General features: G+C 44.9%; 1 protein-coding gene across 19 annotated transcripts in view; it reads left to right on the top strand.

Moving 5' to 3' along the window:
- Positions 1–15,189, top strand: part of MAPK8IP3 (mitogen-activated protein kinase 8 interacting protein 3) — a 144,555-nt gene that overhangs the window by 70,419 nt on the left and 58,947 nt on the right. For 15 of the 19 annotated variants that reach the window (XM_075011203.1, XM_075011198.1, XM_075011210.1 and 12 more), the window contains 3 exons: positions 3,138–3,195; positions 11,686–11,838; positions 13,685–13,766. In XM_075011203.1, coding sequence (XP_074867304.1) covers positions 3,138–3,195; positions 11,686–11,838; positions 13,685–13,766 — 293 coding nt within the window. The remainder of the gene's footprint in view (positions 1–3,137; positions 3,196–11,685; positions 11,839–13,684; positions 13,767–15,189) is intronic. The other 4 variants (XM_075011218.1, XM_075011207.1, XM_075011205.1 and 1 more) reach the window with 1 other exon arrangement.

Genomic DNA, 15,189 nt, shown 5'->3' with positions numbered 1-15,189 from the left:
CAGGATATAGACTCGCTCCTACTGTGAGCATCACAATGTACACCATGCACAGGTACATGAGTACGTCTCACACTCATTAAGTGTACCACACACACATACTCATACACTGGTGAGCTGCTCTATTTGCTGTTTACAGGTTGTTACTTAATGGTTGCTCTTTTCTCTTCCTTTTTTCTCTTTCTCCCCTCTCCCTTTTGTCCCCATCTCTTTCTTTTTCCCCTTCTCCTATGGGATGGCTCTCGTAGTGCGGGATGATTTCTTTGGTAAGGCAAAGGCCACTTTTAAAATATGGTTTTTCTTAACTCCTTTTGTCCACCTAGCATTTCTTCACGCTTCTTGAGTTCTTGGTTTTGGTTTTTGTGGTTGTGATGTCACCTCTTAGAGACAGGAGACAGTAGCTCAGTTTCTGTGTATTTGGGCTTCTCTTGTTTCTGGAAGTAGATGATTATCAACTTTGATGCTTCAGACTGTCTGGATATTGAAGATGCATAGCATGCAATGACTCTGTAAAATATGTTCATCTCCTGCCAGGTTTTTCCTCACTTTGGGTACATGCAAGGGATACATGGAAAGATCTCTTTTTTAATCCAATAGTTCATATAGAAAGGGCTGTCCCACAGCTAACATCTCAAAACTTCCCCACTCTGTGCACTTAGAGCAGGTTTTCTTGGAGTACGAAGCTGGTGCTCTGTGGAAGATTGTTTCCAGCCCTTTATTTCCATAAATAGCCCTCTGCCATTCCTGGGGGAAAGTGATCTGTCTTTTCCACTGTGCCATACAGGCAGCTTTTGGGAAGATATCTGTGGCTTAGACAGTTCTGAAGTGATTAGCTCAGCCCATCTGTCGCAGCTCCTGTCTGTACTGGAGATGACTCAGTACCTGATGATAAGCAACAAGGAAATCAGAAGGTAGAAGAGAGGAATTGAGAGAAGTTTCTACATATGAAATCCCCTTTCACATTCCTCCCTTCTACTTCATTATGCCATTTCTGAAAACACTACTAGATATACATGTAATTTAATTTATTTCTAAAAGTCAGTAGGAGGGGTTGGAGATGTCATGTAATAACCAGCATCTCATGTCCATAATCCCTGAGCGCCACACCATATATGTGACCATCTAAAGAGAAATGAAAGGAGGCACCTCTCATTCCTCCTCCCCCAATATATTTTTAATTGGCTAAAACCAGGCCTGGAGTTTTTTTTCCCCCACTTCTTAGATGTTTGCAGTGCATCTCTCCCCCAGCACCTTGAGAATACATAGCCTGAAACATCAAAGTGATTCATTTCCTCTCTATCCAGTATTTTTTTTATTTTGCTTTTAAAAATGCTGCTGCTTGTCCATTCTTGCTGGGAATTTGCTTTTGCAGTCATGAACCCATCCCGTCTGACTATGGGAAGAGGATCTGTGTGTTAAAGTGTTGTGCTGTGTTCTGACTTGTTGTGTGTTACCATATTTCTTTAACTTCCAGTTATTTCAAGTGTGAGTCATTTATTATTTTCCTTTAAAAGCAAATTAAATAGCACCTTGAATAATTTATCAAGAAAAATTTCTGTGTCTTTCACAAAGGAAAGAATTTTTGAAGAGCAGGGTAATATGATGAACTTGAATGAAAGTCAGGGCAGTTGTGTGAGGACTGTGTAGTCATCTATAGGGAGAGGAACAACTATCAAAGCATCAGTGTGCTGCCATGAGGGGAGGAGACTGTCTATGTATCTCTACCCCCTAGAACTGTTTGGCCACCATTAGGAAGAGGGCAGGTTTATATCTGTAACCCCCAGAGCCACTTCCAGCAGGAGACTGTCCTGATGGGTTGATCCCCATTCAGCTTCTCTTAAAACTATTGAACTCAGCTCTCAGTCATAGGCTCAGATCTTTAAAAAATGTGCATGCAAAAGTGTAGACTCCCAGCCCTGTGTGTGAGCTACACTTGTGTCGGCACGCCTTTTTATGACTGGAGCTTACAGCGTTCTGGCTCTGAGTTAAACTTATTGACTTAAGAGATGTCTAAATAAAACTAAAGAAACAAGGGAGTGTCCTACGTAAAGCCCTGCTAAGATTGCAGTAGTGGGAGGAAGATTGTGCCACGGCGTTCATGTTTATGGAGCTGGCTACAAAATTTAAAAAATGAACATGTTTAAGGACTGGTGATTTGGCTTCTGTAATAAGAAAAGCAAAAATCTTGTGACATCCAGTGATGGGTGCAAGTTGAACAAATCTATAAATCTTTACACCTGTGAAGGCTAATGGTTTGTCTACAGAGCAGCCTTATTTCAAACTAAGCTATTCCAGAAGAGCTATTTTGGAATAGCTTATTTAGAAATAGCGCTGCTGCACACACAATGCATTTTGAAATAGCACTTAGCTATTTCAAAATATAGGGTCTACACACACACAGCCTATTTTGAAATAGAGGCATTGGACACACTATGGCCGTTTCTACACAGGCCACTTCCTTTGGAAGTGGCATGCTGATACACGGAGGAAAAGATGCTAATGAGGCATGGATACAAATTCTCCGTGCCTCATTAGCATAATGTCACGTGATTTGGAGTCCAGAAGACTGTTCTTCCGGACTCCAAAATGCCATGTAGAAGCGCGGCCCCAGGGGGCTTCCAGAAGGAAGTCCTCCTTCCCGAGGCCGCTTCTTCCCGAAAATGAGGCTTACGAATTTTGAGATAAGCCAACTGCTGTTTCAAAATTATTTCAGAATAGCAGTTGCATTGTGTAGACACTAGCATAGTTATTTTGAAATAACTTCGCTGTGTGGACCTACCCTAAGAATCCCTGAACTCCTAGTTTCCTTCCATAGGAGTCACTATACGGAGTGGCTGTAGTGTGTCATGGTTAGGAATGGGAGACTTAGACCTAGCTTCCCAACCTTCTTTAATGCAACCATCTCCTTGGCCTACCTCTTTAACAAAGCTTATGTATATTGAGTTAAGAGGTTAAAAAAATTGTCCTTTACTGAAAAGACGTGGACACATTTGATACCGTTAGGTATTGTTTCAGCAGGATACACAGCTGTAAGACTGCCTAACAAAAACTGTTCCTCCTTTTGAGCGTGAATCATTTAGCACAAAGTAAGACTGTCTTTCTGGAGGTGCAGATGAAAACTGCCAGGCCTCTTTTTTCAGGAATGGGCAAAGAGGTGGGGAACTTGCTGTTGGAGAACTCGCAACTTCTGGAGACAAAGTAAGAAAGCCTGCATGTTCTGAACAACTTAGCTGTTTTATACATGCTGTCATCTTAGAACTGATCTGTGTCAGGACCTCTGTGTCATCAATATGTCTTGGTATCTGGCTTGGCAAACTTTCTTTGATAATATTGGCTCCTTGAAGTCCTTCCTCAAACCACATTTGAGAGGCTTTCCCCTATGCATGATTCTTTTGTACAGTCACTTGACTGAAATTCCACACGCATAAAGGGTGGTGTGACCTTCCTTGATGTCAGAGGCAGGCTTTTCATTGACTTCACTGACAGCTGGAGTGGTCTAGAATTTGCCTAGGTGGCCATTAGGAAATTACAATGTTCTGAAGACTTCACTGCTCTGTTTATCTTTTGCAGAGGAAAATTATGACTCACTAATGTCTTAGAATTTGAATAGCTCAGCAAAGTGGTGGATAAAAGAGAACCAGTTGAAATAATTTATTTAGACTTCATAAGTGTCAACACGGTGCTGTATGACAGGCTATTAAGAAAAAGATAAGTAGTCATGGGGTAAAGGCAAAGAGTTGCCATGGATGAAACACTTTCGAGAAGACAGGAAAGAAATGGTAAGATATTATCATGGCAAAAAGGTTACACCTGGATGTCAGGGCACCATACAGTACTCTTTCTTGGTTAGTATATTTATTTGTGATATGGAAATGGGGATGAGTAGTGAGAGAATAAATTTTGTAAGTGTTTAATTTTGTCAAACTGTGAGGAACTTGAGAGATCTGAATAAGCTAAATGAATGGGCAGTTTGATGATGGACAAATTCAGTGTTGATAAGTGCAAAGTAACACGTTTAGAAGGGAAAAAAATTAGCTATTCGTATACCTATCAGAGTTCTAAATTAATTGTTTCAATACAAGAAGGGGAACTAACCATCATTGTAGACATAATCCTCCAGTTGCAGCTGTGGACAGAAAAACCAACAGAGTGTTAGTGTGCATAAAAAAATGGGCTGTAGACTAATAAAGGAAAAAATAAGATACCATTACATTTGTTGGTGAGATGTCCTTTTATAGACTATTGTGTGCTGTACTTGTCATCCCTTCTGAAAACGAATACTGCGGGATCAAAGGGGATTCAGAGAAAGGGAATGGGAATGACCAAGGGCCTGGAAAAAGTCTCATAGAAAGAGATTGAAAAACAGCAATCCCAATATTTTCAAGCAGTGTCACCATGGGTGCTCCATTCTGGGTGTTGGTGCGTCCTTGCATCAGCACTCTGAGATTCTTGCATAGCTGTAGTTTCCTGTGCCCCACATGCACAGAAGTGTCTCCTCATGCTCTCTGGCACACGTGGCACAGGCTCCTTAGTTCCTTCTCTCCTGTCCTCGGCTGCAGACAGAGCCTCATTACTCTCTTCAAGGGGACCAAAGTTGAGTTAAGTTACTTAGTTTACTAGTATCCTTAGTTGTTACCCTAGTCCAAGTTCTCTTCCCTTGCTCTATTTAAAAAAAAAAAAAAAAGAGTTTGTAGTTAGTTAAATGTTAACTGCATCACTGCCATGCAGGGCTTTCCAGTTTCAAGCGGTGTGCTGCATGTAATGACGCAATGGCTACCTTGGATGGCTGTGCATCATGTATTAGGTGCCTCAGTGAATTCCACTAAACACAATCTTGTGTTGATTGCTCAAGTCTGAGAGCCAGAAAAGAATGAGCTAATCAGCTCAAGACTTTTCTATATGAGAAGTCTTTACAGCCACCAGATCTGGATGTGCTACTGCTAAATCGGTGGCCAAGGGTGAGGACGCCAAACCTCCACCAGCCTCTAAAGAGTGTCCTGCAGTTGGTCCGGGTCCCTCTCCAGCCCATTCCTGGCCTCCACTGCTGTCTGCACAGGCCATGCCAGAAGGGAGAACCATCCCGAGCTCCACAGCACTGTCCCTGCCAGCACAGCCAAAATGGGTACATTCAGTGCCAAAACGAAAATCTACGGTGTTGACCTCTTCAGCACTGCTGGCACCAGCGACACCCTCCATTAGCTAAGACAAAGTGGATGACGCCTGCATCTGCGCCTACCACCATGCTCTCTAAAAAGAAGCACCATTTGCGCTCCCTGCAACTGAGCGCCTCCTGCAAGTCCAGAACGGACTCCCCTTCCCACTCCAGATCTCCCAGGGAGACTCTGCGGCACCAACATAGGCACACTCTCTGTGCTTCAGGAACCAGCACCGGAGGACAGAACACCAATGTCAGTACCTGTAAGTCACCGGCAGACCTTGGTAGTGTCTCACCGGCACCATTCCTAACCTCAGCTGCTGCCTTCACTGGGCCAATCCCACCGTTTGGCATTATTGTTTGCCCTGCAAGCTAGACCACCAACACCAGGTGCCAGATCTGACAGTGTCAGTGACTTCTCATCACAACATTCTAGCCCTGTTCCTCCATGGTAGAAAGCACCACTGGTTCCGGCAGTGGGCCATACCATCCTCCTCCTCCATGATTCACCCATCCTTACCCTGAGCTGGAACAACAGTGGGCCTCATGATCTGAACCAGTGCAGCACCCATGTACTCAGTTGGAACCATCTTAGGTGTCGGAATTATGCCTGCCGTCCCCATAACAATCAATGCTGCAGTTCCTTCCATCAGAGCTCCCTGGCACTGAAGAATCTTTCTCAGAAGGGGAAGGGCCCTCCCCCGTGCACCCATCCTCTTTGACACCATATGATGCCGTGCTCGCCATGTCACCCCCTTCCACCGACAACGCCAAATAATTTCAGGATCTCTTTCTCTGGGTGGTGCAGTTCCTGGAAAAGAACATCCATGAGGTCCCAGCAAAACAATATAGGCTACTCTGTATGGTACAGCCCTCATCATCCCCGAGGGCAGCGCTACCTATGGATGAAGCCATCATGGACCCAACTATAACCCTGTGGTAATGCCAGCATCTGTTGCACCTGCCAACAAACGGGAGAATAAGAAATATTTCGTTGCGCCAAAGGATGCTGAGTTCTTATTCAGCCACCCATCTCCCAACTCTCTGGTGGCAGATTCAGTCCGAAACAAAACAAAGTAATTTAGTTCCACACCCCAGGATAAGAACAGTAAAAAATAGAACATCATGGGCTGTAAGGTGTACTCATCTGGCGTGCTGCTGCTCCAAGCTGCCAACTGTACAGCCATGCTGTCTGGTTATGACTTCCAGAACTATTCCAAGTTTCAGGAATTTGTTCTGGTGTTACAGGAATGCCAATGCCATACATTCTCTGGCATTATCAAGGAGGGCCACGCCATTGCCAGCATGGCTGTGCAGTTGACTGTGTATATCGTTGACATGGCAGCATGTGTCACTGCATCAGTGGTAGTTATGCACCGTACCTCCTGGCTTATTTCATTGGGAATACCAAAAAATCTTCAACACAATGTTGAGGACCTTCTGTTTGACCGTCAATGCTTATTTTCCAACAAAACAGATGAGGTCCTTCATTCAGTGAGGGACTCCAGAATGACGCTGCAGACCTTGGACATGTATACACCCCCCGACTAAATGGCCTCGGTACTCTCCGCTTCAGCACCCTCGGGAATAGTATTGACAGTCCCAGGAACAGTCCCGGTTCCAACAGCAACCTCAAAAGCACAGGCTGCAGCGCTTTCGCTCGGGCAGGCAACATCAGATCTAGGAATCCTCAGCTGCCCGTGCTCACCCCTCAAAGCAGCAATTTTGAGGGTTTGATCAAGGGTCTGATCCATACGTCTGTGGCAGATCATCACCACAGACAGATGGGTCTAGGAGATGGTGGAAAAAGGATGCTACATCCCATTTGCCTCCATGCCCCTACCCACACACCCCCAACCCCGTCTCTCTTCAGGGACCCTTCTCATGAGAGTCTCCTCAACCCAGAGGTGTAATATCTCCTCAGTCTGGGGGAAGTTGATTGAGCCTGTTCCCAATGAATTCTGGGGCAGTGGGTTTTATTCCATTTAATTCCTCACTCAGAAGAAGAGTGGGGAAGGGACACCAATTTTAGATGTTATGCAACTCAGTAAGTACAGCCTTTACAGATGTTTCAGGATGATGGCTCTTGCTACCATTATTCTGGTCCTGGACAAGAACATCTGGCTTTCAGCCCTCAACCTACAGGATGCATATTTTCATATCACCATCTGTCCAGCTCACAGACGTTTCCTTTGCTTTGCAATAGGGCAGTCCCATGATCACTATTATGTTCTTCCATTTGGCCTTTCCACAGCACCACAGGTGTTTTCCAAAACCCTTGTGGTAGTGGCTACTTACCTTCATCGTCAAGGGGTCATCATTTTCCCTTACCTGGACAACTATTTTATAAAAGGACCGGCACTTCCTGAAGTGTGACATATGATGCACCTCACCATGCATCTTCTTCTCAGTTTGGATTTCCATATCAACTGCGCAAAGTCCATGATTCATCCCACTCAAGCTCTGAGTGGGCACGCACATGCACACTGATACTGTCACAGCCACAGCCTCCCTTCCTGTACAAAGATTTTGTATTCTGTGTAACCTCATTCCAGTGGCATGCCTGCCTCCTACCAATATGGTGCATGCCTGCCTACCGCTATTGGGCCGCATGGCCACCACCACTCACGTGGTCAGGCTAGCCAGGCTGCACATATGCTGCCTTCAAACATGGTTGGCCTCATGCTATACCCCAGCCAGGGACCCACTCACCAAGGCGGTGGCAGTTCCTCCGTGGGTTCTCGATTCTCTCCAATGGTGGACGTGTTCAGGCAGTATTGTTGCCAGTGTGCCATTTCACCAACTGCCACTGTCAGTCACTCTCACTACAGATGCCTCTCTCCTTGGTTGGGGAGCACAGATTTGTTGTCACGATGCAGTGCAACGAATTTTTAAAGACCTACAACCTATCCTTAATCAGGATGCCACACTCCAGAAGGCCCTGGATGACATGCCTGTTCTCTCCTACAGACAACCTCCCAACATTACGAGGATCCTCACAAACAGCCACAGTCTGTACCCCAGGAATACCAGTCCTGGAACCTTTCCTTGCAACAAAGCCCACTTCCAGCTTTGTCCACATATCTTCTCTGGAAATACCATCACTGGACCTAACCAGGTTACTCTCAGAATCACGGGCACTTTCTCATGCTCCTCTACCAACATCATATATGCCATCATGTGCCAACAATGCCCAGATGCTTTGTATATTGGACAGACTTCTAACTGCCTTAGACAAAGGGTTAATGGGCACAAAACAGACATCAAAACACTCCAGATCCACAAACCAGTTAGTCGACATTTTAATGGAATGGGGCATTCTATTAATGACCTAAAGGCACAGCTACCCCTCCGATACTTAAAGGTATGTGTGTGACTGGAAAAAAAAAAACTTTCGCACCACTATTCAAAGAGAAGGAGCCGAGCTGGCTTTTATATTCAAATTCGGCACATTAACACGTGGTTTGAACCGGGATGTGAACTGTCTGAGTCACTACAGGGGCTCGTCTGCATACTTGGCTTAATCTAATTCTTGACCTTCCTCCCCCCTCTGATTTGCTCACCTTGATCATTTTTTTTCTGATTTGTCCTCCTTGATTACTGTTTTTGGTTCTCTGTGCCTTAAATATTGAGTCTGTTCTGGTATGGCTATGGTCTGAAGAAGTAGGTCTGTCCCACGAAAGCTCACCTAATAAATTATTTTGCTAGTCCTTAAAGTGCTACTTGACTGCTTTTTGTTTTGATGCAGGGCAGGTGGTCATTCATCGAACAGACACTCCATATCAATCTGGTGGAACTTCAAGCAGTCCATTATATCTTCAAACACTTCTGGCGCCTTCTAGCCATCAAATCAGTCCGTATTCTTACCAACCACACCACATATATGTATTAAATCATCTGCCCCGGGTGGGGTGTGTAGCTTCTCACCTTCCCTCAACGTGGAGGCCATAAAACTTCAGCTGTGGTTCATTGGACATCAGCTCAATCCTGTGGCTGCGTATCTTCCTGGAGTTCTCTATGTCAACATTCACAGACCAGCCCTCAGTCGGGTGTTTCAGCTGTAGGATTAACCTCACATAGACCTGTTTGCCACTGGACACAACAGGAAGTGTTGCAAATAATATTCCAGAGCAGGGCTCGGCAGGCAATCCCTTGCAGATGCCTTCACCATCCTGTGGAGCGCTCCCCTCCTGTACATATTTCCTCCCACTCTGCTTCTCTGCAGGGTGGCATTTGAATCAGACAGGACCAAGCTCTTGTTCTAGTAGCCCTGGCCTGGCCTGGCCCAGACAGACTTGGTACCCTTGCTTCTTTTGGATGTCAGTAGCAGCTCCCTATCTGTTTCCTCCTTGCCGCAACCTTCTGTCTCGGGATTTCAGCCATATTCAGCATCCTGATCTCTTCAAGCTTCACATCCACGTGTGGCTGTTTCGTGGCTCCACAGTGCTGAAACTGCTTGCTCTGAGGAAGTAAGGAGAATTCTCGTCAACAGCAGGCAGGAATCAATACGTAAATTTACCTTTATAAGTGGTGACAGTTTACCTATTGCATGGATTCCCACCAGTCTGTGCCTCCTCATACAACATCCTTGCCGGTCCTTCTCGAGTATCTTCCTGCACTTGCACGAGTCAGGTCTTCTCAGCACGGTTTGTGTGCACGCTGCAGCCATAGTGGCTTTTCACCAGCCTGGAGAGGGACCTTCGTTCTTAGCCAATTCTATTACCAAGCATTTCCTAATGGGCCTCCTGTCAGACCATCCCCCGGTACCTATATGGGACGTTAATCATATGCTTCACTGCCTTATGAAACTGCCCTTTGAGCCCTTAGTGACGTGTTCCTAGCTTCATGGGTCTGTGAACATTTCCTTCCTTGTGGCGATCACATCAGTCAGGTGAGTTGGGGAGTTGTCCACTGTAATAGAGAAGCCCCCACATGCTGGTTTTACCAAAGATAGTCATCTTGCAACCTCATCCTATGTTCTTACCCAAGGTTCCCTCACTGTTTCACATCAACAAGCCAATCCACTTACCTGTGTTTTTCCCAAAGCTGCATTCTGACCCTACACATGCAGTATGGCATACGTTGGATGTTCATCAGGTATTAGCCTTTTATATTGACCGCACAGAGCTGTGGCCCAAGTCCCCCTGGCTTTGCCTCTCCTTCGCCGAGCGGTCCAAAGGCCTACCTGTTTCACCCCGAAGACTTTCGAAGTGGGTTTCTTCCTGCATCCACGTTGTTATGCTCTTCATTTTAGAGAGTTACTGGGTGCTGTCACAGCTCACTCAGCCTGGGCTGTCTTCCACTACTGCCTTTCTCAGGAATGTACCTCTTTCGGACATCTGTAAGGTGGCCACGTGCTTCTCCAGTAACACATTTGCCTGGCACTGTGCTCTCTCATCTAACGTCTTTTTTTCTGTTCAAGTGAGCCAATCTGTGTTGTCTGCTGTGGTAGTGACAGAGCTCCAAACCCACCTCCTTTCTGATTACTGCTTGCTAGTCACCCAGAATGGAGCACCCATGGGAACACTACTCGAAGAAGAAAAGGAAGTTACTCACTTTGTGCAGTAAAGATGGTTCTTCAGGATATGTGTCCCCATGGGTGCTCCATTTCCCTCCCTCCTTCCTCTGCTTTGGAGCATCCTGTTCTGTTTGTCAGGTAGAGAAGGAATGGAAGAGCCCATGCCATGTGTGCACCAGAGAGCATGAGGAGGAGCTTCTGCGCATTCATGATGTGGAAAACCATGGCTATGGAAGAATCTCCAAACACCAGTGGGAGGATGCACCGACACCCGGAATGGAGCACCCACAGGGGGCCAGATCTTGAACAACCACCATTACTGCACAAAGTGAGTAACTTCCTTTTCCTTAGAATGGAGACACATTAGAAGGGGACATGATAAAATTATATATATAAAGCCATGCGCAGTATCAGGAGGGTTGAATTAAATTTTCTGGTTTTTCTCTCTCATAGCACTAGAGCAGAGACAGTCACAGAAGTGAAAGGAGGGCCTTTCGGAGCCAATAAAGGGAAATACTTTTTTTAAACAACACACAGACTGTGGAACTCAGTGCCACATGAAGTTGTTGCGGTTAAAAATGTAATGATATTTAAAAAAGGGGATTGAATAGTATCAAGAATATCCACAACTGTTGTAGTGAGTGCCAAGAAGAAATTGTAGAAATGATCTTAGAGTTCATTCTGCACAGCTTATGCCAAATTGTATTAGTGATCAAGATGAGACCAAAAGTGGAAGGCATATTACACCATATCACCATCTTTTGTGGTGTGATCACGTTTCCCTGAAACATCTGGTGCTGTCAGTCAAGATTCCAGTTTAGATAGTCCCATGTAGTCTGGCAATTCTTGTGTTCCTGTCTACTCCCTCCCAACAAAGCTCAGTACTTTTCTTTTGAGTCTCCGCTACACTGAATGTTTTTGTGGCGTGTGATTTTTTTTTTTTCCTCAGCTGCCTGTAAGAGGCAGTTACTGTTTGAATGCACCTGTCTTTACTATTACTTTTTCTGCCTTAAAGAAATGCTTTGAACGTTGTGAAGAATGATTTGATTGCTAAGGTGGACCAGCTGTCTGGGGAACAGGAGGTGCTGAAGGGAGAGCTTGAAGCAACAAAGCAGGCCAAAGCAAAGATGGAGAACAGAGTCAGGGAACTGGAGGAGGAGCTTAAAAGGTGAGTGCTGCACATGATGCCACAAACAACATCCTGATTTTTTGATGGGTAGAAAAAGAGACCACAGGAAAAAACTAGCTAGTTCATACAGCTGTACCATTAGCTTAATTCTTTTCTCTCTTGGAATTCATGAGCACTTCCTAATTTACATATGAAAATTGATTTTCTTGCTTTTTAAGTGAAAATATTTTGATTTTTTTTAATTGTATGAGAACTTCTTTGTTAGATGTTAACGTTTCCCAACAGTGATTGCAACCCATTGTCCCAGGGCTTTGAACACAACTGGACCATGTCTTTCTCTTGTGCCAGCACCTGTTTGAAGCTGCTCCCTTACTCTTCAGAATCTCAGCTTTCATTTAAAAGTGTACTTCTAGCTGCTATGGCGTGGAAGAAAACTTCAGGCACTGTGTCCTTAGTGCCACCACAGCAGTGATATGCACACAAGAATGCCAAGAGCCTGGAAGAATAGCTCTCAAGGAGTTCAACTGCCCCATTCATTTGTTTATAGGGTTATCTCAGATGATGAGTAATGATATTAAAATGTCAGTATTATTTACGCCCTCCTGCTCCAAGTGAGATAGAGACTTATGGATCTGCACAGTTAACTGTAAATGACATTGCATTTTGGTGCAGTAAGTGAGTGGCATTTGGGTGATACCACCACTTATTATTTTTATAACAACCAAATCCTAAACTTTGTGTCTAAACTACCAGACAGTGTCCCTTTCAGGTAAGTATATTACACTTGGGCTACGTCTACACGTGAAGCCTACATCGAAGTAGCCTATTTCGATGTGGCGACATCGAAATAGGCTATTTCGATGAATAACGTCTACACGTCCTCCAGGGCTGGCAACGTCGATGTTCAACATCGACGTTGTGCAGCACCACATCGAAATAGGCGCAGCGAGGGAACGTCTACACACCACAGTAGCACACATCGAAATAAGGGTGCCAGGCACAGCTGCAGACAGGATCACAGGGTGGACTCAACAGCCAGCCGCTCCCTTAAAGGGCCCCTCCCAGACACACTTGCACTAAACAGCACAAGATCCACAGAGCCGACAACGAGTTGCAGACCCTGTGCATGCAGCATGAATCCCCCGCTGCAGCAGCAGCAGCCAGAAGCCCTGGGCTAAAGGCTGCTGCACACGGTGACCATAGAGCCCCGCACGGGCTGGAGAGACAGCGTCTCTCAACCCCCCCAGCTGATGGCTGCCATGGAGGACCCCACAATTTCGACGTTGCGGGACGCGGATCGTCTACACGGTCCCTACTTCGACGTTGAACCTCGAAGTAGGGCGCTATTCCGATCCCCTCATGAGGTTAGCGACTTCGACGTCTCGCCGCCTAACGTCGAAGTTAACTTTGAAATAGCGCCCGACGCGTGTAGCCGCGACGGGTGCTATTTCGAAGTTAGTGCCGCTACTTTGAAGGAGCGTGCATGTGTAGACACAGCTTTGGTGAGACATGTTCACAAAATGCATTGGGGTAATGCCCTGTAACGCAGACATAACACATGAGATTCTGATCATAAGTTAGACATATTAGAAGGAAGCAGGAGTGGATCCTGCAGAAGTCAATAGGTTTCTTGTTTGCAGGCAGTCCCACTGATTTCAGTCAAACTATTCACAGAGTAAAATACTACTCAGCATGAGTAAGATTGTCCAAATCAGACCCATACCAGCTTGCTTATATAGGTCATAGTGGAATAGAGGCTTGGTATAGCTATTCTGTGCTTCTATACTCTTATGTATGGTTATCCAAAGGATGACTTAGAATCTGTCCAGGAACATCTGCCAACATATTACTTTCTGGTTTGTTTGACTTCCTTTTTTTTTTTTAGAGTGAAATCTGAAGTGATCGTAGCCCGACGAGAACCCAAAGAAGAGGTGGAGGATGTAAGCAGCTATCTCTGTACAGAATTGGTATATTACACTATTAAAATGCCTGTGAGGGAGGGGGTTAATGTTCTTTTTCTGTATGATTTTACCTGAATTGTAGCTCGAAGTGGCTCTGATTTATTGGCAGTGAAGGAAAAGCTGGCCAGCCCTAGGTTGTCACTGCTAAACATTGTCAGCATCCAGGCTCCAGCCTGTGATTGCCTCTGTATATTGCTAAAACAATGAGAAGTCCTGTGTCACCTTATAGACGAGCAAATATTTTGGAGCATAAGCTTTTGTGGACAATGACCCTCTTTGTCTGACGAAGCTGATGCTCCAAAAAATCTGTTAGTCTGTAAGGTGCTGCTGGACTTCTCGTTGTTTTTGCGGATATCGACTAACACAGCTACCCATCTGATATCTGTATATTGCTGTTCGTGTCAAATTGTAGATTGGCAGTGGGTATCGCATCTCAGTAAGCTCATAATATCCTCTGGGTACCTGCTATTCAAAGAGGTGGTTTCAGGATATATCAGTACTCTGTTCAGCATTGGTAGCATAACGTCTCTTCAAAGTGTTCCTCCAGTAGCATCTAATTTTCCCCTTTATTCAAATGACAATCAGTTTAAACTGGACAAATTTGTGCCTGCATCTTTGGTGGTATTGACTGAGCTTGTTTGATTACGTTAGTTATGTTGTAGCCTGAAAGAATATTATGCAGTGTCTTGCACTGATCTGAAAAGTCCAGCCAGTTCCATAGCAACAGCCCTTTTAATGTAATGTCTTCACACACTCACAGTTTTGAGACAAAAAACTTTTTTTACACTCTTTTTTTCATAATTTTCTTCTGAACTATCTGGCATGGCCACCGTTAGATGCAGGATGCCAGAAGAAGGGGACCAGTAATTTACACCATTCTGGCCACTCTGATGGTCCTGTAGTCATTTCTTTGAGTGTTTTTTGTGCTAAGATCAAGGATTTCCAGCTTTTCAACCTCACCCAGCTGTAGCAGGAAAAACAAAACAAGGAATGTTGGAAATGCTATCTGGAGATGTCACCTCTTATGTGATCTACCTCCTCTCTCCACACTAGCACACAGAAAAGATGTGCTACTCTTATTTGCATATAGTATTGGGCCAAATTAGCCACTAGTACAGTTCCGTTGACTTAACTGAGTTACAGTAGTGATGAATTTAGCTGATTGAGCATTTTGAAGTTTGCAAGCCATTAGTGTGAACAAAGGGTTCGTTTCTGAGCTGAGCTATGCCAATAGACTTGTGTTTAAAAAGAATGCAACTCCCACAAGATTTTTAATAGTGATTTCCTCTTTGGTTACATGTGTTCTTCGTCTGCCCCTCAGATTAATTAATTTCAAGGAGAGGAAGGCAGTGATGGTTAGGTGGCTAGTTTGTGTTGTGGTATATTGCTACATTAGCCTTCTGATCTGAAATGGGGGTATCAACAACAA

This window comes from Carettochelys insculpta, chromosome 16 (assembly GCF_033958435.1).
Source record: "Carettochelys insculpta isolate YL-2023 chromosome 16, ASM3395843v1, whole genome shotgun sequence".
Classification (NCBI taxonomy): domain Eukaryota; kingdom Metazoa; phylum Chordata; order Testudines; family Carettochelyidae; genus Carettochelys; species Carettochelys insculpta.
Note: the sequence above shows the minus strand (reverse complement) of the source record. Positions and strands in the feature narration are given on the sequence as shown.